This window comes from Phocoena phocoena, chromosome 10, assembly GCF_963924675.1.
Source record: "Phocoena phocoena chromosome 10, mPhoPho1.1, whole genome shotgun sequence".
In the NCBI taxonomy this organism is placed as follows: Eukaryota; Metazoa; Chordata; class Mammalia; order Artiodactyla; family Phocoenidae; genus Phocoena; species Phocoena phocoena.
This window is the reverse complement of record NC_089228.1, coordinates 84,861,170-84,883,983: the sequence shown is the minus strand read 5'-3', so window position 1 is coordinate 84,883,983 and position 22,814 is coordinate 84,861,170. Positions and strand designations below refer to the sequence as shown.

Here is a 22,814-nt window from a genome sequence, read left to right as displayed (position 1 = left end):
ATACTGCATATTGCATGTCGCAGCTTTCCTCAAGCAGTGCTTCACGTTCCGAAATTCTCCTTTTTCTCTTTCCTTGTTTAAAACCAGACCCTCCAGGGCAGAACCAGAAAGGGAGCCTGGAAGTGCTGAGCTCCCTCCTTATGTCCCTCACTGGGGTCCTTCATCACAAAGAGTCACCCAGAAGGATCCCAACCAGGCAGTGGGTAGGAGCCGTGCTGAGCCCAGGGGACAGAGACAGACAGGGAGATGGGAGCCCCGAGCTGATGATGGGAGGTAGGAGGGACAGGAGTGAGGGCTAGAGCTGGAGGCATGGAGACAGAGCAGAGCAAATCGAGAAGGGACAGTCAGAGCAGGGCGAGCCTAGTATATGCCCCTGTGGATCTGCAAGTCACGTTACTCTGCTCCTTTTCTTAAGTTGGGTCTGAGATGGTTTTTCTGGGCTGAGAGGTAGGGTCTCAAAGTGACCGAGAATATCCCCTCCCTCACCAAAACCCCACTCTCTTAATGCTGCTCTGTCAGGTTAGAATGTACTCTGGTAAGCTAGTTCATACAAAGATATGAGTTCATTCCTTCAACAAATATTTAGGGAGAACCTACCAAGGGAGATACGGTCTCTGACCTTATGGAGTCTTCCAACTGGGAGGAAATTTGGTAAGAACGGGAAAGGGAGCAAACATCCCCTCTGGTCCCTCCCTTTCATCCCCACTGTGTGCATCACTGCCCTACAGTATCGACCCATAAGTAGGAATTGAGTTCAATTTTCCTTTCAGCCCTTAAATACAGCAATTTCACCTTGAGATCGAATTAAAAGATTCTTGAAAAGTTTTCTGGATTTTAAAAAAAATAAGATGGACTGCAATGAAGCAGCAATTGTAGAGCTTCAGCAAAGGCAGGACAAGAAAAGGTAGGTGGACAAAGGGGAAAGGCCAGGAGAGGGATAAATTAGGAATTTTGGATTAACAGATACACACTACTATATAGATATATAGATATAATAGATAAACAACGAGGACCTACTGTATAGCACAGGGAACTATATTTAATATCTTATAATAACCTATAGTGGGAAAGACTCTGAAAAATATATATACACACACACACATATGTATAACTGAATCACTTTGTTGTATACCTGAAACATTGTAAATCAACTATACTTCAATTAAAAAAAAGAGGTAGGTGAAAAGAATTAAACTTAAATTTTTTTAAAGATGTCTCCTTAAAAGAGTACACACAGTACTTTATTTTCATTGAAACGTAGCCAGTGTTTGCTCTAGTATTAAATATTTTAATCCTAATAATTGAGAGTTCCTTCTGTGCTGGGCCCTGTGTGAAGCACTTTTCAAACATCTTATGATTCTCACATGAACCTTATGAAATAAGTATTTTTAAACCCCTATTTTGTAAATGAAAAAACTGAGGATTACAGGTCAGAGATGATAAGGACGGAGTGGAAATTCAGACCCAAATCCATCTTCAAACTGTATTCAAACCATAACATTCACATCTGAAAGTCTAAATGTCAAATTATTAAAATGAAACTTTCAAAAGAGGGAGGGCTGAGCTCTGTGAGATCAAGAAGAGACACAAATCCCTATGAATAAAGTGAAGAGCAAGGTGAGGACAAAGCCATGTTAGGAGATTAGGATTCTCTTAGTATTTTTTTTTTTTTTGCGGTACGCGGGCCTCTCACTGCTGTGGCCTCTCCCGTTGCGGAGCACAGGCTCCGGACGCGCAGGCTCAGCAGCCATGGCTCACGGGCCCAGCCGCTCTGCGGCATGTGGGATCTTCCCGGACCGGGGCACCAACCCGCGTCCCCTGCATCGGCAGGCAGACTCTCAACCACTGCGCCACCAGGGAAGCCCCTCTCTTAGTATTTTTAAAGAAAAGATAATACAGGAGCTCTGACAGCCACAACAGAATTTATTACCCAGAAAAATGGATTTTTCTCCTCATGAAGTCCCTAAATACTCCTAAGAACTGACAACTTCTTAAACACCAAAATGGAAACAAATTAATGAAAGAAACAAGAAAGGGTTCCACAAAATTGTTCTGGAGAAAAAAGGAACGCTGATTAAACTGGGGAAGGGAGAAAAAGAAGAAGAGTGAATTGTGGCTGCATAAAGCCCCAGGGGTCACATCAGTCAAACATCCCATTATAAGAGGCAGGAGAAGGCAGGGAGGAGAAGTGTAGACTGCTTAGAAAGTCAGTACTGGGCTGAAAAGAAATTCTGCCATCATGCATCAGCCCCGCAGCCCTAGTTGCCCAGAGCGCTTCTCTTCACAGCTCTACGGTTTACATTTAAGAAACCTCAGGCTGGCAGCTCTTACAATGGAATGCCCTGAGCTGAAGAAAACCTATGAAATGAAAAAAGAAATGGCAATGTACACCTTTGATGGCTTTGAGCTTGCATCCAGAAGCTTAGAGTCCTGTGAAGTAGCTGAGGGGAATCCCAGCGGTCTTAGCCAACTTTTGAGTATCTAGAGGTTGAGAAATGACAGTCGACCAAGACTGTCCTGTTTCTCCTGTCATACGTGTCTGTTTCATTGCTAAAACCCTGGGGGTCTGCTGCTCACGTGTGGTGCAGTTAAGTATTCATTTTTGCTCTAAATGGTCCCAGGAAGGCCCATGATCAATTAAACTCCAGGTAGCCCCTCACTGGTTCTTTATGTACTGGGGTGATAGGTAAGTGTTGAGGAATCTAGTGAAAGAGTTTCCACCCAAGGATCTGAGTTTGCCCTCAAGACTAGATGAGTTTACTGAGATTTTGGCCCACCTATTTCATTTTTCTTTCTTAAATTGTAAAGGCGACTTATACTTTTCCAATGAACAGATATGGGAACTGGACTACAGTTTGTTTGTTTTTTTAAAGACTCTTTACATTTCCTTAGAGACTTCTGGGTATACTGACTTTTAGAAACTCAACATTCTGAGAAAAACCTAGGATCCCAGCTCTAAGTGATACACCAAGTGTGAAATCACTTTACCGGCTGCTTTAATGGCTTTTTAACGAGCAATGGACACAGTCACAGCAGCACTGCATTAAAGATTTGGTTCTGAGGTTTAGCATCAAATGCTTCACTTAAGAGATGTAACCTACTAATGAATTCAAATTGACCCAAATAAGGATTGGCACACTTGAAAGCAGTCTGAAAGGTAACAATCAACGAGTCAAGGCAGAACATCCAATCAGAAGAGAAAAGTTGAGGTCTGCAGACCTTGTCTCATGTAAACTGGAAATTAATGTTCTGTACAAGGAAGGAAACTATTAACAAAATCCAATTATGACATCTAATTAAGAGATGCTGCCAACACCTGGCAGGGGGAAAGACTGGCTGTCTGAATAGAATATTATTTGGTAATACTGAGCTTTGTAAAATGTAAGCTGATACATGTGGGAGATATTAAGCGCATGTCCCTAATTAGAGCATGGAACTTGAACTACTGTAAAACAATAACATAAAATCTGAGAATGTGGCAGGCAAAGAGAATACCCCCAGCCTCTACCCTGGTCCCAGCTCTCACCCTTCATGCCTGGATTAAAGCACCTGACTTCCTAGCTGCTTCCTTCCCCCTAGGTCTCTGATCCAGGCCAACCCGAGACATGTCTGTGCTTTTTTTCTTTTTTAATTTAATTTTTATTGGAGTCTAGTTGATTTACAATGCTGTGTTAGTTTCAGGTGTACAGCAAAGTGAATCAGTTGTACATATACATATATCCACTCTTTTTTTAGATTCTTTTCCCACATAGGCCATTATAGAGTATTGAGTAGAGTTCCCTGTGCTATATAGTAGGTTCTTATTAGTTATCTATTTTTTATATAGTAGTGTGTATATGTCAGTCCCAGTCTCCCAATTTATCCCCCCCTCCGCCACCAGGCTGTCTTGAAATCTCTTCTATTCCACGTCCACCCTCACTCTACCGTTGATCTCAACCAGTCTGATGGTTTTAAATACTAACTAAAGGTGACTGCCTCCAATTTATATCTCTGGCTCAGGGCACTTCTCTGAGCTGCCTGCATATACTTGGATGTGTGTCTCCACTTGGATGCCCAATAAGCCTCTCAAACTTAGCACGTCCAAAACTGACATTCTGACCTTCCCCCACAGTCCTGTTGCATTGGTGATCTTCCTCACCCCAGTAGATGTGAACTGTACCTTTCAAGTTGCCCCTCCTTCAAGATTTATCTGAAGTCCCATCTCCTCTCTCAGTGTTTGTCAATATTCTAACACATTGTTCTGTTTCTTTGACTCAGTGGTCATGGAGATAACGTTGAAACTTACTTCAGATGTTCATTTATGCCTCTCCAATTACACTGTAAGCTCCTAAAAGCCTGTACCACCTTAATGATTTCTGAGAATCTGTCACAGTGCCTCACGTGTTGTCAGACACATGGTACTTATTCAACATACAATTGTTGATTCAGTAATATGGGGGGGCCCTCTAAATCCTTTTTGAGATTGTGTATGGCAACAATTTCCAGACTTTTTAAGAATGAGGAACTCTTTTTAAGTAAAAAAAAAAAAAGATAACTGATAAGGAGTGATTTCTAAGAATACTGCTTAAAGAAAAAAGTTGGAAAATAATACATAGAATGGGGTCCTATTTGTCCAAAAAAATAAAGATGGACATATTAAAATGTTTAAAAAGTTTCTGGAAGGATACACAGTCCTGTGAACGGTACTTACCTTTACAACAGGGACAGGAAGGACTTATACTTTGTACTCTTCACTCTGAACTATCTGCGTAATTTTGACCTTGCACCGCATCTCAAATGATCAATTAGCAATTGTTTAAAAAATTCACGGACTGCCTCTCCCACCACATGACAACAGTCATACTTTGGATCTACTGTTTCTGGTAAGAAGTTACTATTTGGGTTGGCCACAAAGTTCATTCAGGTTTTTCTGTAAGATGTCGTGGAAAAACCTGAATGAACTTTTTGGCCAACCCGATATTAACCCAGTAATGGTTTTAAATGAATTTGCATTTCACAGTCACCATGGCATCTTTAAGTAATCGAAAAATTAAGGTAAACCTATTATTCAATCTAAGGAGAATGCTGGGTAGATCTACAGTCTCTGAGGGGTCTCTTGAGGGGAACCATAGGTCTACAGAATTTTAAGGAGTTTGTCAGTAAGTCATTGTGTTCCATTTCCGGGAGACTTTATAGAACCTTTCATGTACTTAGTACTCAAAAATGTGTGGACGTTCAATCTTGGAAAAGGCAGTGGCAGAAGTGAGAACAGTGATTAAGGGCCCTTCACAACTTTTCAACAATCAGCCCTTCAGAATGGAATCTTGTCCCCACCGCCAGCACCGTGAGTCACCACAGCCCTCCAGGAGGGACCTGTGCCACGAGCACGTGACCACTAAGGTCAGAGGGAAACTCACATAAATAGAATCTTTTTTTGCTTTCCCCGGGAAAGAAGGGCAATTAGAAAAGGTAAACACCACATCTCTGGCATAATCTATAGCACCAGATGTTTTATTTCATAACCAGCCATGAAGCAAACTACATTAACCATAAGCTACCCAGACTCTATAAAGCTAAGAGCCTGGTTTATGGGAAGAGCTCTAGAGCTCTGGTGACAGATATGCTTGGATTCAAAGCTTGCTACTTTCTTAGACAAATCAATCTTTCTACATTCCAGTTTCTTGCATGTGTGGCATGCAGCTATTTCTTACCCTCTGAGAATGTGGTGATGATTAAATGAAATAACATACAAAGTTTTGGCTGCTCTACAAATGGTCACTATTAGAGTTTAAAAAATTAAGAAGCCATTATGCCCACCCCACCCCCACCCCAAATTGCCAAACATTCAAAATTCATCAAAGGTCGTTAGTAACTTCCGTGAGTTAGTACGGACCTGTTTACAAACAACTTTCTCAGTTACTGAGATCATGAACTATTAGGAGCCTACTCTTCCCTCCCTCTTAGAAACCGGTCGTTTTCTGAGGCTTTTTCTGTTTCATAATCAAGTTTTGGGAGGAAGAAAATCCTGGTAAATTCATGTACCTGGATTAGCAACCAGTAACTACTCTACTGATGGCTTCTGGTGGAAGATACCCTCGTGGCGGTTGCAGTGAACTTCCGTATGAAACAGTGCTGTGGTGCGTGTAATTTGGGTGTTCTGAACACCACCGTTCAGTAGTCAAACAGCATCCTTTGAGGAGATGCTGACCATCAATTACTCAGGGGTGAAGTGCAAGGACAGGTGCCACTGAGGTCCCTGGATACCTAAGAGCCCAGCCTTCCCGAGAATTCAGTCCTCCCATTAGCCACACTGGAACCTGCTCTGAAGGACTCTGCTGACTTTACCAGGGAAAGTGCTCAGTAACAATCTTACTCCCCTTCAAGTGCTTTGACAAAGTCATGAAATCATTAATTTTCAGAGCTGGATGCTCTCTGGGCCCTAATTCGGTCAGTGGTTATTGGACTGTTGGATTCCAAGAAACCCTTGGGTTCAGAGGCAACACTTCAGGATTGAGAGGGAACCTAGAGGACAAAGCTCCAGCCCGCTTCCACCCACTACTTGTACAGCTCCATTTCTTTGCTTTATACATTCAAGCACCATGCAGAATTTCATTTGAAAATAGGGTTCTTCTGATAAGGAGAGTTAAAATCATGGGCACAGCTATAGCTGAATAAGCTGCCCCAAAGAGATCATATGACTTCACTAATGCGACAAGAGGTCTGATTTCTGGTCTGGTGCAATAGGCATGTCTCAAGCTTCCCTTGTTATGCGTATTTCTTGTAGTCAAAGATGTCCCAGTCAACTAGAAGAGTAGACACAGGGGAATATGTGTATTAATCACCCCCATGCGTACACACACAGGGGTAGTAAAATTAAGCAAGTGATTTTTTTTTTTTCTGATTCTGATTCTTACGTGAACCACATAACCAATTTTCTGATGGGCGGAAGCATAATTTACACATTAGTGTTCAGTTCTTCCTTGAGCCAATTTTGAGCAAAGGGCTTTTCCCCCTTACACGTGCTGTGTAAGTTTGCACAGCAATAAAGATGGGCCCATGTCTTTCAAGCTGAGCTACTATTTGCTTAAAACTCAAGATAATCTAGCTTTCTAAGAACGAACCTCTTATATCTTGTTTAAAACTTTGTCTGATCTACGCAAGAGGGAGGAGATATGGGGATATATGTATACGTATAGCTGATTTACTTTGTTATAAAGCAGAAACTAACACACCACTGTAAAGCAATTATACTCCAATAAAGATGTAAAAAAAAAAACAAATTTAGCCTGATCTAATAAATTCAAACAGCCTCTTTGAATAAGGCTAAGTCTCTGCCAAAGGAAAAGCTCAGTCTCTTAGATTTCTCAGTCCTCTGGATCCAACCCAGACCCTTCTCTAAAAATGTCATCAAGCTGGGTAAGGAGAGAAAAAGCAGCTTATAGGACCTCATGGTGAAGGGGAGGAGTCGAGGTCCCAAGGCACAATGCTCTGGTTTCCATGGTGATGCCTGTTGAACACGCAGTTGCTGCTACTTGGCTGACATTCATGGTTGAAGCCATCCTCTAACTCTTGCTGGATGCGGACCACTAATTCTCTGCCATATCCTCCTTCCAGCTTGCTGATTCAGTGATCCACCCCCATCCTCTGTTCCAGCATCACCTCATACTCAGCTGGCCCCATAGAAGGTCCACTGGTCCTTGACTCAGCCTCCAAACCCTTGGGTGCTCAGAGGGTCCCAGGAAAGCTAAGCCCCAGCAACTCTGTCCGCTCAAAGTTGTCCTTCCTTAGCTAGTTCTCCTCTCCCTCCAGATCCCCTTCCAGCAGAGCTAGGTCACACATCTACTTTACTCTTCCATCTCTGCTTCTCTCTCTCTTTTCCTTCCTACAATCCTCTGAGGCCTAAACAAGGCAGCCTTTCTCCTACATCATATCCTCCTCAGCTACTTTTGCCTTCATGGAAAACTATTTCTTCTATAGAGAGTACTCTATGATATGAGTCAACCTCAGCCAATTTAGACAAATATATAACCAGAAGAGCAAAACAGAAAAGCACTTTAATGACTTTCAAAATAAATTCCCATTGCAAGTATTTCTTACACTCCTTTCCCCTTCTGCATTCCAGATGAAGATCTTTGACAAAAATAATGATGGCCGGTTGGATCTTAATGACTTGGCAAGGTGGGTAGTGTGAAAATGGTGTCATAGATTCAGAAACATGTTCCTAGGGGAACATGTTTGCTGACACCATACACTTCTTTTTGAAAGGCAGAGATCAAGTCTCACCTGAAGTCTTAAAGAATAGGTGAATCTTTAGGGGTAACATATCTTTGTGAAGATCATAAAAGCACTTCTCCCCAGAAAAGCACAATGCACATTTTCAAAATATTTTATAAATGGGCCAGCCCTGCCCTCAAAGGCCAGACATTCATGGTCCTACATAAGTGTCCCACAACAAAAAAATGTCCTGAATCCCATTCACTGATTCTGAGAATACTGAATCGTTAGTTCAGGACAGATAACAACAGAATCAGACTCACAGCTGCACCCTGTGGTCTCTGAGTGTTGGTGTATCCTCCGTGGGGCGCCAAGTGTCTGCAGGTTAGAAGTGGAAGAGGGGAGGATGACAGCAGAAGTGGTCCAGTATCTGCAAAAGTGCTGCCTGTGAGGCTGGTATTGTGACACATGATGACGTCAGCATGTTTCTGTCAAGTCTAGGTGACCTCAAAACAACCTCTGATTGTCCACAAAAAGGTAAAAAGAGATTCTGAGCAGATAGAGAGTTGAAATCATTGGATCAAGAATACATGGAGGGCTTCCCTGGTGGCGCAGTGGTTGAGAGTCCGCCTGCCGATGCAGGGGACATGGGTTCATGCCCCGGTCCGGGAGGATCCCACATGCCGCGGAGTGGCTGCGCCCGTGAGCCATGGCCGCTGAGCCTGCGCGTCCGGAGCCTGTGCTCCGCAGTGGGAGAGGCCACAGCAGTGAGAGGCCCGCGTACCGAAAAAAAAAAAAAAAAAAAAGAATACATGGAAAAGGGAGGAACACACCCAAACTCATTCTATGAGGCCACCATCACCCTGATACCAAAACCAGACAAAGATGTCACAAAGAAAGAAAACTACAGGCCAATATCACTGATGAGCATAGATGCAAAAATCCTCAACAAAATACTAGCAAACAGAATCCAACAGCACATGAAAAGGATCATACACCATGATCAAGCGGGGTTTATTCCAGGAATGCAAGGATTCTTCAATATATGCAGATCAATGTGATACACCATATTAACAAATTGAAGGAGAAAAACCATATGATCATCTCAATAGATGCAGAGAAAGCTTTCAACAAAATTCAACACCCATTTATGATAAAAACCCTCCAGAGAGTAGGCATAGAGGGAACTTTCCTCAACATAAATAAAGGCCATATATGACAAACCCACAGCCAACATCGTCCTCAATGGTGAAAAACTGAAACCATTTCCACTAAGATCAGGAACAAGACAAGGTTGCCCACTCTCACCACTGTTATTCAACATAGTTTTGGAAGTTTTAGCCACAGCAATCAGAGAAGAAAAAGAAACAAAAGGAATCCAAATTGGAAAATAAGAAGTAAAGCTGTCACTGTTTGCAGATGACAGGATACTATACATAGAGAATCCTAAAGATGCCACCAGAAAACTACTAGACCTAATCAATGAATTTGGTAAAGTTGCAGGATACAAAATTAATGCGCAGAAATCTCTTGCACTCCTATATACTAATGATGAAAAATCTGAAAGAGAAATTAAGGAAACACTCCCATTTACCACTGCAACAAAAAGAGTAAAATACCTAGGAATAAACCTACCTAGGGAGACAACAGACCTGTATGCAGAAAACTATAAGACACTGATGAAACAAATTAAAGATGATACAAACAGATGGAGAAATATACCATGTTCTTGGATTGGAAGAATCAATATTGTGAAAATGACTATATTACTCAAAGCAATCTACAGATTCAGTGCAATCCCTATCAAATTACCAATGGCATTTTTTACAGAATAAAACAAAAAATCTTAAAATTTGTATGGAGACACAAAAGACCCTGAATAGCCAAAGTGGTCTTGAGGGAAAAAAACAGAGCTGGAGGAATCAGACTCCCTGACTTCAGACTATACTACAAAGCTACAGTAATCAAGGCAATATGGTACTGGCACAAAAACAGAAATATAGATCAATGGATCAGGATAGAAAGCCCAGAGATAAACTCACGCACCTACGGTCAACTAATCTATGACAAAGGAGGCAAGGATACAATGGAGAAAAGACAGTCTCTTCAATAAGTGGTGCTGGGAAAACTGGACAGCTACATATAAAAGAATGAAATTAGAACACTCCCTAACACCATACACAAAAATAAACTCAAAATGGATTAAAGACCTAAATGTAAGGCCAGACACCATCAAATTCTTAGAGGAAAACACAGGCAGAACACTCTACGACACAAATCACAGCAAGATCCTTTTTGACCCACCTCCTAGAGAAATGGGAATAAAAACAAAAATAAACAAATGGGACCTAATGAAACTTAAAAGCTTTTGCACAGCAAAGGAAACCATAAACAAGATGAAAAGACAACCCTCAGAATGGGAGAAATATTTGCAAATGAAGCAACTGACAAAGGATTAATCTCCACATTTTACAAGGAGCTCAATATCAAAAAAACAAACAACCCAACCCAAAAATGGGCAGAAGACCTGAATAGACATTTATCCAAAGAAGATATACAGATTGCCAGCAAACACATGAAAGAATGCTCAACATCATTAATCATTAGAGAAATGCAAATCAAAACTACAATGAGCTATCATCTCACACTGGTCAGAATGGCCATCATCAAAACATCTACAGGGCTTCCCTGGTGGCGCAGTGGTTGAGAGTCCGCCTGCCGATGCAGGGGACACGGGTTCGTGCCCCGGTGTGGGAGGATCCCACATGCCGCGGAGCGGCTGGGCCCGTGAGCCATGGCCGCTGAGCCTGCGCGTCCGGAGCCTGTTGCTCCGCAGCGGGAGAGGCCACAGCAGTGAGAGGCCCGCGTACCGCAAAAAAAAAAAAAAAAAAAAAAAAAAAAAAAAAAAAAAAAAAAAACATCTACAAACAATAAATGCTGGAGAGGGTGTGGAGAGAAGGGAACCCTCTTGCACTGTTGGTGGGAATGTAAATTGATACAGCCACTATGGAGAACAGTATGGAGGTTCCCTAAAAAACTAAAAATAGAACTACCACATGACCCAGCAATCCCACTACGGGGCATACCCTGAGAAAACCATAATTCAAAAAGAGTCATGTACCAAACTGTTCACTGCAGCTCTATTTACAATAGCCAGGGCATGGAAGCAACCTATGTGTCCATCGACAGATGAATGGATAAAGAAGATGTGGCACATATATACAATGGAATATTACTCAGCCATAAAATGGAACGAAACTGAGTTATTTGTAGTGAGATGGATGGACCTAGAGACTGTCATACAGAGTGAAGTAAGTCAGAAAGAGAAAAGTAAATACCATATGCTAACACATATATATGGAATCTAAAAAAAAAAAAAGGTTCTAAAGAACCTAGGGGCAGGACAGGAATAAAGACGCAGATGTAGAGAATGGATTTGAGGACATGGGAAGGGGGAAGGGTAAGCTGGGACGAAGTGAGAGAGTGGCATGGACTTATATATACTACCAAATGTGTGGGAAGCAGCCACATAGCACAGGGAGATCAGCTTGGTGCTTTGTGACCACCTAGAGGGGTGTGATAGGGAGGGTGGGAAGGAGGGAGATGCAAGAGAGAAGAGATATGGGGACATATGTATATGTATAACTGATTCACTTTGTTATAAAGCAGAAACTGACACACCATTGTAAAGCAATTATACTCTAATAAAGATGTTAAAAAAAAAAGAATACATGGATAGAACCCTTAGAGGGAGCAACTATAATACCAGGTTCCTCAGGGTCAGTCTGGATGGCAATTGTACACTGGACAGTGAAGCAGAGCACTAGTCATGGCCATTCTATCCCTGTGATAAACGAAAAGCCCCCCTGCAGATAAACATGGAAGGAGGAGGCAGAAGATCAGAATCACAGAGAAAGTTGAAGGTGTTATATTGCTGGCTTTGAAGCAGAGGAAGGGGCCATAAGCCAAAGAATGCAGGCAGCTTCTAGAAGCTGAAAAGGGCAGGAAAACAGATTCCCCCCTAGAGCCTCCATAAGGAATACAGCCCTGTCAACACCTTGAAACACCAGTGAAATCCATTTCAGACTTCTGAGTTCCAGTACTATAAGATATTAATTTGTGTTGTTTTAAGCCACTAAGTTTGTGGTAATTTGTTATAGCAGCAATAAGAAACTAATTCAATGAAAAAAAGGTCTTAAAACATTTACACATGGGAATCTTCTTTCTCTACCCCCAGTTGTGAAATGTAGCCCGATTACTCCTAGACAATCACCTCTAGAGTATATGTCCTCTGACTGGCAACATACTTTAGACGGCTTGGTGCCAGCAAAGAGATGAGGACAGTATTCCTTGCAGGGTCTCAGGATATTCTACCCTCTATTTGGCTCAACTTAATTCTCTCTACCCTGGGCATCCAAAGGAGTAAAACTTTCCAAATTGTTGTATGATATTTTTTTCTGCCTTTCTCTCTATATACCCATGATTATAAATTCGACACAAATCCAATGCTTTAGCCTTTTGAAACTGATTCTATTCCACTGAAGTATAATTGTAGTTATGCAGGAAAGAGAAATACATAATTTTTTATGGAGTATAATTTATATACTATGTAATTTACCCTTTTAAAAAGTGTCGTTATGGCTATTCTGAATCCCTTGCATTTCCACATTAATTGCAGCTCATCAATTATCAGATTACCAATTTCTGCAAAAAAAGGCAACTGGGATTTTTATAGGAATTGTGTTGGATCTGTAGATAAATTTGAGGAGCATTGCCATCTTAAAAATATTAAGTCTTCTAACTCATGATCACAGGATGTCCTTAATACTATTATTTAATTCTTCTTTGCTTTTCTTCAACATCGTTTTATAGTTTTCAGTCTATAAGTCTTAGGTCTCTTTTGCCATATTTATTCCTAAGTATTTTATTCTTTTTGATACTGTTGTAAATGGAATGGTATTTTTTTTTTTTTTCGGTACGCGGACCTTTCACTGTTGTGGCCTCTCCCGTTGCGGAGCACAGGCTCTGGATGCGCAGGCTCAGCGGCCATGGCTCACGGGCCCAGCCGCTCCGCGGCATGTGGGATCTTCCCAGACCAGGGCACGAACCCGCGTCCCCTGAATCGGCAGGCAGACTCTCAACCACCGCGCCACCAGGGAAGCCCTGGAATGGTTTTCCTAATTCCTTTTTCGGATTGGCCATTACTAGTATATCGAAATGCAACTGAATTTTGCATATTGATCGTGTACCTGCAACCTTGCTGGAATTTTTAGATGTCTCTCTATGGTGATTACTAATCCTTGTGAAAGTCCTTCCTGTCTTTATTTGTTTTTATATTGTACAAATTCCTATTTTTTTTTTTTTTTTTGCAATACGCAGGCCTCTCACTGTTGTGGCCTCTCCCGTTGCGGAGCACAGGCTCCGGACGCGCAGGCTCAGCGGCCATGGCTCACGGGCCCAGCCGCTCCACGGCATGTGGGATCTTCCCGGACTGGGACACGAACCCGTGTCCCCTGCATCAGCAGGCGGGCTCTCAACCACTGCGCCACCAGGGAAGCCCCAAATTCCTATTTTTTAAGCACCTACCCTATTCTGCAGAATAACCTGGAAATTGCCTGCCCTTTTCCTCACACCAGAGTTTTAAATCTACTTGTAATTGAGAGGTTATAGATCATCGTGTGGATAATGTTTTTTGATTTTTTTCCCCCCCATTTAGGATTCTGGCTCTTCAGGAAAACTTCCTTCTCCAATTTAAAATGGATGTAAGTGGTGGCATTTCTCTAGGTGGATTTGTATCATTCATGTTGCTCTATAGATTTGAGAGGGAGGGAAGAAAGGTATCTAATTGTGTTGCCTTTAATTTATCTAGAGACTGATAAGGCTCAGTGTCAGAATTAAGGGATGAGGAACTGTTGACTCAAAGTTTATAAAAGTTGTCTAAGACCGTGGAAGAATTGTACAAGTTTCACACTGCTGACTGACATAATGCTTTCTCCATATACAGGCTTGTTCCACTGAAGAAAGAAAGAGGGACTTTGAGAAAATCTTTGCTCACTATGATGTCGTAAGTGTGCCTTTTCAATATATTGTGCTGGCCATCTTTAGGTAGGAAGCTTTTTTAGCCCTTATGTGGGGTCATCCTACTTACAGACCCTAAACTTATATAACGAACAGCAATCGCACATGTGCGTTGCTATGTCAAGGTACCCTCAGCTTCTCTATGAAACTTCTGAGAACTAAGTAAAAATAGACATAGGAGTAGTACTTATGGTGGAGAAGAGAATAAAATCACATTATTATTTTTATTTTTTTGCGGTACGCAGGCCCCTCACTGTTGTGGCCTCTCCCGTTGCGGAGCACAGGCTCCGGACGCGCAGGCTCAGCGGCCATGGCTCACGGGCCCAGCCGCTCCGCGGCATGTGGGATCTTCCCGGACCGGGGTACGAACCCGTGTCTCCTGCATCGGCAGGCGGACTCTCAACCACTGCGCCACCAGGGAAGCCCATTATTATTTCTTTGCTCCTTGTAACCAAGCTAAAAGAAAGTTTCTCCTTCTTGGTCTCTATCTATCATAGTATGCTCAAACACAAAAGCAGTCAAATAAAAAAAACAAAACCACCCTAAAGAAACAGGGGGAAAGTCAGACATATTTGGCACAAAATCTATTTCTCTTATAAGACTATTATTTGGTCCTTCTTTAGAGGGGAGAAAATAATAATTCTAAAGAACAAAGTATGGCAAATTGCTTGAATTTCTTGAGGACAAGGTGGGATAATGCACGGAGCAAGGAAAACAAAAAGAAAGTTGAGAAAGGTCATAAGCGATCCTGAAACTAATCAGACTGGATATCTGTGTGTCATATTCTGAGCAGAAAAGAAAATCACCCAGAAGAGGCAGTCTAGCAAACTGTTTAAGTATATAGGACTCTGTGACCAATTACCTGGGTTTGAATCACGGCTCATGAGCTGTGTGACCTTGGGCAAATTTCTTAACCTCCCTGTGCCTCATTTTCCTTATCTATAAAATTAGGGTGATGGGGAAAATGATAATACCTACCTCATGGGCTTGTTATATGAGAATTAAATGAATTCATGTTCGTAAGCTTTTCGAGGAGTTCCTGGCATATGGCAAGTACTGTATTAGTGTCTGGTAAATACACTAAGGGAATGAGTTTTTGTAATATGTTCAAGGTTCAGGATTAGAAAAACTTGAGGAGAATGGATGACTTATCATTAACTGGAACTTTAGAGAAGAAACTGAAATATGTTAATATGTATTGTATTTTATAGGCATTCTTATAAAATGGGTAGAAAAAATAAAAGACTTTATGCATGAACCATATAGTAATTCTAATATGCTCACTCAATCTAGTCTCTCTTGAATTTAAAATGTGTTTTGATACTCATTAAATCATTGCTAAATCATAAAGCAAAATTTAAAAATGTCAATCTAGCCTTCAAAGGATCAGTGGATGTTCAATTAGCACTAGTCTGAACTGAGTCCTAGTATCTGGGAAGCAAATAGAGTCAGTACATGTCATATTAATGCTATTTGTAAGAGCCAAGGAACTCAAAACTACTGCTTCCCATTTGCTTAAATGGAGGGAATTATTTACAGTGCGTGCTTCCGATTTATGTGGAGCGTTCACATCCTGCACAGAGACGATAAGTTGGAACGTGCCACTTCCAAACTTGTTTGCAGTCACAAAAGATTTGGTCTATTTGTATAATTTATTCTTTAAGCTTTCTGACTTAAGAAAATGATATTTGGTTGATTGGATCTTTTATTTTTCAGAGTAAAACTGGAGCCCTAGAAGGCCCAGAAGTGGATGGGTTTGTCAAAGACATGATGGAGCTCGTCCAGGTAACTTCACGAGGCTGTGTAGATCATCCCCATCATGGACTGGGGTTGTCGTTTTGACTCCACTGTTTATTTTGGGGAATCAGTAGGGCCAAAGATTAATGCTGGAGAAAATCTAGGGATGTAGTCTGTTTAACAAACTTTGAGCTTTCAAACTTTGAAGCCCAAAAAAATCTCTCTTCTCTCTTAAGATCATTTGTAATTTCAATTAAATGAAGCCCCCATAGAAGCTTCTTGTTACCATCATTTGAATGTCATCTATTTTACCAAAGGAGCACAGTGTCACTATATATCTTACTGCTTTATTTTTTGATTACAGAAAGTCCTTCTCCTGTGGACTTGGTTATTAGAATAACTAAAACTTTAAATTTCATGTAATAAATCCCATACTTGGGATTCTCTCTCTCTCTCTTTTTTTTTTTTTAAACACCAAGGGGCTGCTCTAACACCTAGCCTAAGATGGCTGTTTTGCCTAGCAAGGCAGTGATTGGGACTGATGATATTTAGATCATATCTACATCACAGAGCTGTTTCACGTAGGGTAAACAATGTTTAAAAAAGCAATCTCCTTTGAGATCTTGATGAATTGTACTGACTGGCTGCACGATCCAGTTAAACAGATACTTTCCAACTCCTGTGTGGGTGTTTTTCTATGAGACTGTACAGACACTGAATTTCATAGTCTCATATCCTTAGGGATTTCTTTTGAGGTTTGTATAGGACATAATCGTCATTTCCTGATTGGCCCAGATGGCAATAAATTTGAGTAGCAACAATTATTAACGGTTTTTGGAGTCTCAGACCTTTTTGAAAAATCTGATTAAAACTATGGCGTTTTGCCATGGAAAAATGCCCAGATACCGATTTTTGCGTAAATCTCCAGGAAGTTTACATACTGCAGTTAAGCAGGCGTGGATGAGATTTCTCTTATCAGGATGCCTCCTAACTCTCATTAGTCCCATCCCAACTGGCCCCTTGCCACTTCTCTGTCCCTTTCACGTGGTGCTCCTGTTGGAGATTTCACCAACATTTGCACAGCCAGAATAGTTGCTGGGTGTTGCTGTGATATTGCCTTTCACACTGCTTGCTAAATTAAAATCCCATTTCACTCATCACCTATTTAATGCCAGAATGACTTCTATAATAGAAAGTGAGCAATTATCTATGGGACATTAAAGGTGCACAGCAGAAGGCCTTGCCTAACTGGAGTTTTAATTTGCTTTTGATAGAATAAATGGGATGGGGAACCTGTTTTCCAGAGCTGTGTGGCCTCCTCTTTGCTGTGGAGCCAGGGCCCCTGATTGCCTGAGTGTAGAGCCCAGAGGCTTCAGATCCTTTCAATTATCTTTCAACCGTCTCTGGGTTTGGCAATGGCTTCCAAAGGTTAATGGGAGATGATGGAAGTAAAACCTAAACCAGCAAGGGAGCAGAGAAGACATTTTTCTAGAGAAAATTAAAGGGAAAAATTCATGACCATCTAAAAACCTGAGCTGGAGGCAGAAATCCGCCTCACTCTTTGATGGGCTTATATCACCTCTATGGGAAATCAGAGGATCCCCACCACTTTTGTCCTTGCCCCTCTATTTCTGTGGGGCTACTGGGGCAACAAAAAAGCACTTCTCCATGTCAGTACCAGACAATTTGAGACAGCTGGTTTCTAAGGACTGGGTCAGACTGTGGTCAGGAATACAAAAGCAGTTTATAGGAGGCTGATCTGTTGAGCTAAAAGGTATGTACACAGTAATTAGTTACTAATGTTCTCCCCTGAAGCCAGATGATTGAGGGTGCCTATCTTTATTGGATCTTTCTAGTCTTCCAGGTTGCTTAAATATATATTCACATACAATTTGAAAGATGTAGTGAAGTATGACCACTGGGTCATTGAGACCCTGACATTGAGACCACTGAGGATCTGACATTTCTCAGCTTCATAAAGTAGAGCCATCTCCTGTGACTTATTTCTTTATTTTCATCTTATAAGAAAGGGCCACAGGACAATTAAACTAGTACCTGGGATTTATTTTAAAAGCAACTATCAGAGCATGCCATGGGGTCAGCAGGGAGCTGGTTCAGTTTCTAAACATACAGTCCTGGTCAGGATCCCCAATGTTTGCAATAATAACCCTGAAGTAAGCTTATTTTATAGCCTTTTAATTCTTGTACAGTCATATATGATGCATATGTTGAATTTGTGTTAACAAAATTATTTGGTTACCAGAACACCCACCCTTTTCTTTAACCTCTGGAAAATGCTACCCAAGGTTGTCCTCCAACGGTGTGATCAGATAGCAAGTCCCTAAGGGAGCAGACACCATAATTTCTACACAAGACTTTTTGAAATCCTGTAGCTCACTTAGCACAGCAAGGAAATCAACACAAGAATCTACAAGAAAATCAACACAAGAATCTACAACCTAAACTAGAAAGTGGGAAGGCAAGACATTGAAGATTCCAAGCACCCACCAAGGAGAAGTAGCAATGTGAACAAAAAATGTTGGAAGCCAAATAAAAGGGATGCCAGAGATGACCAGGGTGTCTGCCTGGAGATGATGAGAGGTCCTGCCCCCAGGCCTCCAAAAGTTTATTCTTTTCCCTGCTAGGTACACCATCTGATTTTCTCTGTTGTTGACAAGAAGATGGTTGGCAAGAGGGGACTCATAGAGGCCTTAGATCAGGAACCTGCATACATTTATATTGGCAACTTGTTATTAAAATGGAAGCCCTCAGTGGTTTCAAATGATTTGTCTTCTGTGATCCAAGCATTTTTTTAGCAGTGGCATTCAGTCCTCCTGACTCCTGGTGATTTGTCAAGCATTAAAAACATAACTCAAGGGCTTCCCTGGTGCTGCAGTGGTTGGGAATTAGCCTGCCAATGCAGGGGTCACGGGTTCGAGTCCTGGTCCGGAAAGATCCCACATGCTGCGGAGCAACTAAGCCCACGCACCACAAATACTGAGCCTGCGCCCTAGAGCCTGCGAGCCACAGCTACTGAGCCCTCGTGCCACAACTACTGAAGCCCACCTGCCTAGAGCCCGTGCTCCACAACAAGAGAAGCCACCACAATGAGAAGCACACCCACCGCAACGAGGAGTAGCCCCCGCTCGCCACAACCAGAGAAAAGCCTGCATGCAGCAAAAAAGACCCAACGCAGCCAAAAATAAATAAATAAATTTTCAAAAAACCCCACAAAACCCAAAACCCACAACTCAAAAGCTCCAAAGAAACTTCCTTTATACACACACCCACATTCATACCCACAACTGCCTCCCCAACACATGCCTGCACACAACCTAAGATATTTCTACTCACTTAAATGAAACAAATTAGAAAAAATAAAAAAAGAGCTTAGAATAGTTTGGTATTGCATAAATGCCTTGGCAAATTAATATATGCTAAGATGTACATGACTACCACCCAAGTCTTTTCTAAGTGTGGGAATTTACTAAAAGGATCCTGGGGCAGGGTGTCACTTGCTGCAGAAAGGATTTAGCAGAAGTGGTTTGAGGATACTGAAAACCAAATATCCCCACTTGTAACCATACAACAAATGAGCCTGTAATACAGAGCCACAGAGTGTAGCTTGCTGTGTTCAGGACCTCTAGGCCCCTTTTCCTCAGGCCACATCTATACCTGCCTGGCACTGACACCCAGGGAGCTATCCTCTAGAGCCCCGACAAGAGAACCTATTGACAATGTGTTACGTGTTAGCCTCTTAGTCCAATCAGTCAGGGATTCTTGGCAGAGGAGTGAAGTTCGCCAAGTTTAGCTTCTGGCCCCAGGCTCTTTCACCTCCTGATATCTCCCAGAATCCGCTTTGGCGTTTTTTCTTCTTGCTCTGCCGTATGGCTCCCCGTTCCTGCTGTTCTCTCCCCTCCTTCGCTCTGTTAAAACCTGCTATCAGGGGTAGATTTCGTGTCAGTCATTTACCCTGTGGGACATTGCAAATTAGCTTGTCTTAATATGGCTGTCTAGTTGCAGAATGAAAGGTTTTGTTTCCTACTGCAGGTTTTCTAGAGCTTTCTTCGGAAGTGAGGAAACCTTGGGGTGGGGTTGGGTGATAAGGGCTGCTTCCAAGGGTTCCTGAAATCAAATCCTGCAGAGTGAGCCTCTGCTACTCACTCATAACTAGTCCACAATCAAGGGGTTTGGAAATATGATTTTCTCCTTTCTCTCCAGACACTGACTTTTAAATTTAGATTCATCACCATTCATACAGCTGCATTAGGCCAGCGGTTTCGCCATGAGAGCAGAGAGAACTGGTGAAATGAGCACTTAATTGGAGACAAAAGACTTGGGATCAAAAATGCTGTTGCCACTTTCTAGCTTCGCAAGATGTCTCAGCTCTTTCTGAGCCTCCGTGTCCTAATCTGTAAACGAGGCATAATCATTCACTTTGCAAAGTTACCGCGAGGATTAAATACAATAACGGAGGGAGAATCACTTAGCTCCGGCATTGCTCACTTTTGCAGGCCTTTGAGTTTAGAATATTTTCCTAGCTGACCTGATTCACAATCCCTTCTTAGCCCCTGAAACAGTCCCTTGGAATAAATGTGATGGGGCCTATCTAGCTCCACAACGTAATTCTTTAGTTAGATTTTCATGCATTGTAACCCTTTTAAAAACTAGAGGCACAGAAACCTCCCACGGGGAGATAATAAATGTGCCTTCTCTCAGCAGCGTAGTGAGACAGAATTTTGGTGATGATCCTCTGCTCTAAGGCAAAATATCTTTATTATGGTTGAGAAAAAGGCCGGCTTTCTGTTAGAACTGCAGAGAAGTGATGTGGGAATAGACATTCTTTTGCCTGAAAGGACATGCTGAGAAATGAACTTGTTGGCAGAAGACTCATCCTTGGCAATATTTGGTGGGATGAGGAGACAGAATCACCCCCTCGTGGCCTGTCTCCAGGGAGGGGCTCTCAGAAGGCAGGGTGTCACCCAAGCTTAGCAAACACGGAGGGGAGGCAGGGTGGCATGAAAGGGTGGGACTGCCATTGGCTTGCCTACTGACATGTTATTTTTATTGTCCTCAGCCCAGCATCAGCGGGGTGGACTTTGATAAGTTCCGGGAGATTCTTTTGCGTCACTGCGATGTGAATAAGGATGGAAAAATTCAGAAGTCTGAGCTGGCTTTGTGTCTTGGGCTGAAAATCAACCCCTAATCCCCAGACCGCTTTGCCTTTGGCTCTTAGCGTGTTTCTGAGCTCCTGCTGGTAAAACTGTATCTGTGCTTTGCTACTGGGGACACAGTAGGCAAACTTTCTAACAAATGGTGTGGTGTTCTTGGGCAAGGGGAGGGACCTGAGGGCCTTCTTTTTAATGTCCTGGTGTTTTCCTGCCTTTACTGGAAGCCCCCCACGCAGGGTCTGTGTTATTTTCCCCTTGACCCTGGGCTTTCCTGTTCCGCTAAAGACTCAGCTGACCTCCAGGATCTGCTTGGCTTGTCCTCCCCCAGTCACTGGGGAGGTGGGGCAGCTGAGTCCATCTACCTGTGCTCTTCTTTTCGGCTTTCTGCTGAATGGTATGTGGCATTCGTGGCAGTCCCGTGACTTTTACAAATAGATTTTGAAGTGGAAATAAAGCTGCAGCTGGAAACAAAGATGCACTGCGAACTGCTTTTGTGTTGTGACCTTTGGAGGGTTCTACCTGATGGTTGGATGGATGAACTACTTCTCTAACTGGGGTGGGGGAAAGAGAAGAAGGAGAGAGAAGGGCAAGATCCTGGATGGAGTCCACATCACCAACCCTGTAGTTCTCAGGTGCCCGGATGAGTTGGAGTCAAAGTAGGAGTTGCCAATAGTCATTTTCATCTCACTGCGTGGAGAAGACCAGAACATTCATCCTGGGCTGGGTTTTGCTCTTAGGTGCTTTGCGAACTTACATGGCCAAGCAGGCAGGAATACAGAAGAAATATGGAGAAAATCTTTCCCAGGTAACCCAAGCATCCATCACCCCCTCCAACCATTCCCCTTCCAACAGTTTCCTCTGGCAAATCTGGGACCCCTGAGGCCTCTTCCTATGCCTGTGACTATTGTGGGCCCCTCTGCAGGCTGCTGGCTCCCCCATGGACCAGACCCCCTCCCTTCACTCCTGGAACTCTGACTCAGTCCCCCTGGGGCAGGGGCAGACAGATTGATTCCTCTGCTGTCCTGACACTTTATTTTCCAGAACACCCCTACCTTATACCAGACGGTGCAGGAATTTCAGGTTTAACGAAGTGCTGTAGGTAATTCAGAAAAATTACAGTGTAACATAGTTCACTTAGAGCTGACCATAACCCAAGAAACTCTACCACTCACAGAGATCTCCCTCACTGGCACACACAGGTCCTAACCTGGTTCCCTTCCTCTTAGGTGCCCCTTACTTCCAACATAGAGATAATTAGTATCCATAATTACTATTTGATCAAGTGCTTTCTATGTGCCATGTACTTCTAGATGCTTTCCATACCTTAACTAATTTAGTCCTCGCCAAACCCTATGAGGTAGGTACTCTCACGACACCCACCTTAGAGATGAAGAAACTGAGGCAAATAGAAGCTAAGCAGCATGTCTGTGCTCATACATATCAGAGGTTGGGAGTCAGGGAGTCAACAATGGCCGATTTTCAAATGATGCAACAGACAAGGGCTTAATCTCCAAAATATACGAACAGTTCATACAACTCAACAACGAAAAAGCAAACAACCCAATTGAAAAATGGGTAGAAGACCTTGATAAACATTTCTCCAAAGAAGACATACAGATGGCCAGTAGGCACTAA

General features: G+C 42.5%; 1 protein-coding gene across 1 annotated transcript in view; it reads left to right on the top strand.

The window, feature by feature from the left end:
- The window catches only part of SCGN (secretagogin, EF-hand calcium binding protein), a 38,155-nt gene extending 16,504 nt beyond the window's left edge, over positions 1-21,651 (top strand). The window contains exons 7-11 of the mRNA XM_065885493.1: positions 8,102-8,157; positions 13,910-13,955; positions 14,198-14,257; positions 15,988-16,056; positions 21,086-21,651. Coding sequence (XP_065741565.1) covers positions 8,102-8,157; positions 13,910-13,955; positions 14,198-14,257; positions 15,988-16,056; positions 21,086-21,214 — 360 coding nt within the window. The 3' untranslated portion in view covers positions 21,215-21,651. The remainder of the gene's footprint in view (positions 1-8,101; positions 8,158-13,909; positions 13,956-14,197; positions 14,258-15,987; positions 16,057-21,085) is intronic.
- The last annotated feature ends 1,163 nt before the right edge of the window (positions 21,652-22,814 follow it).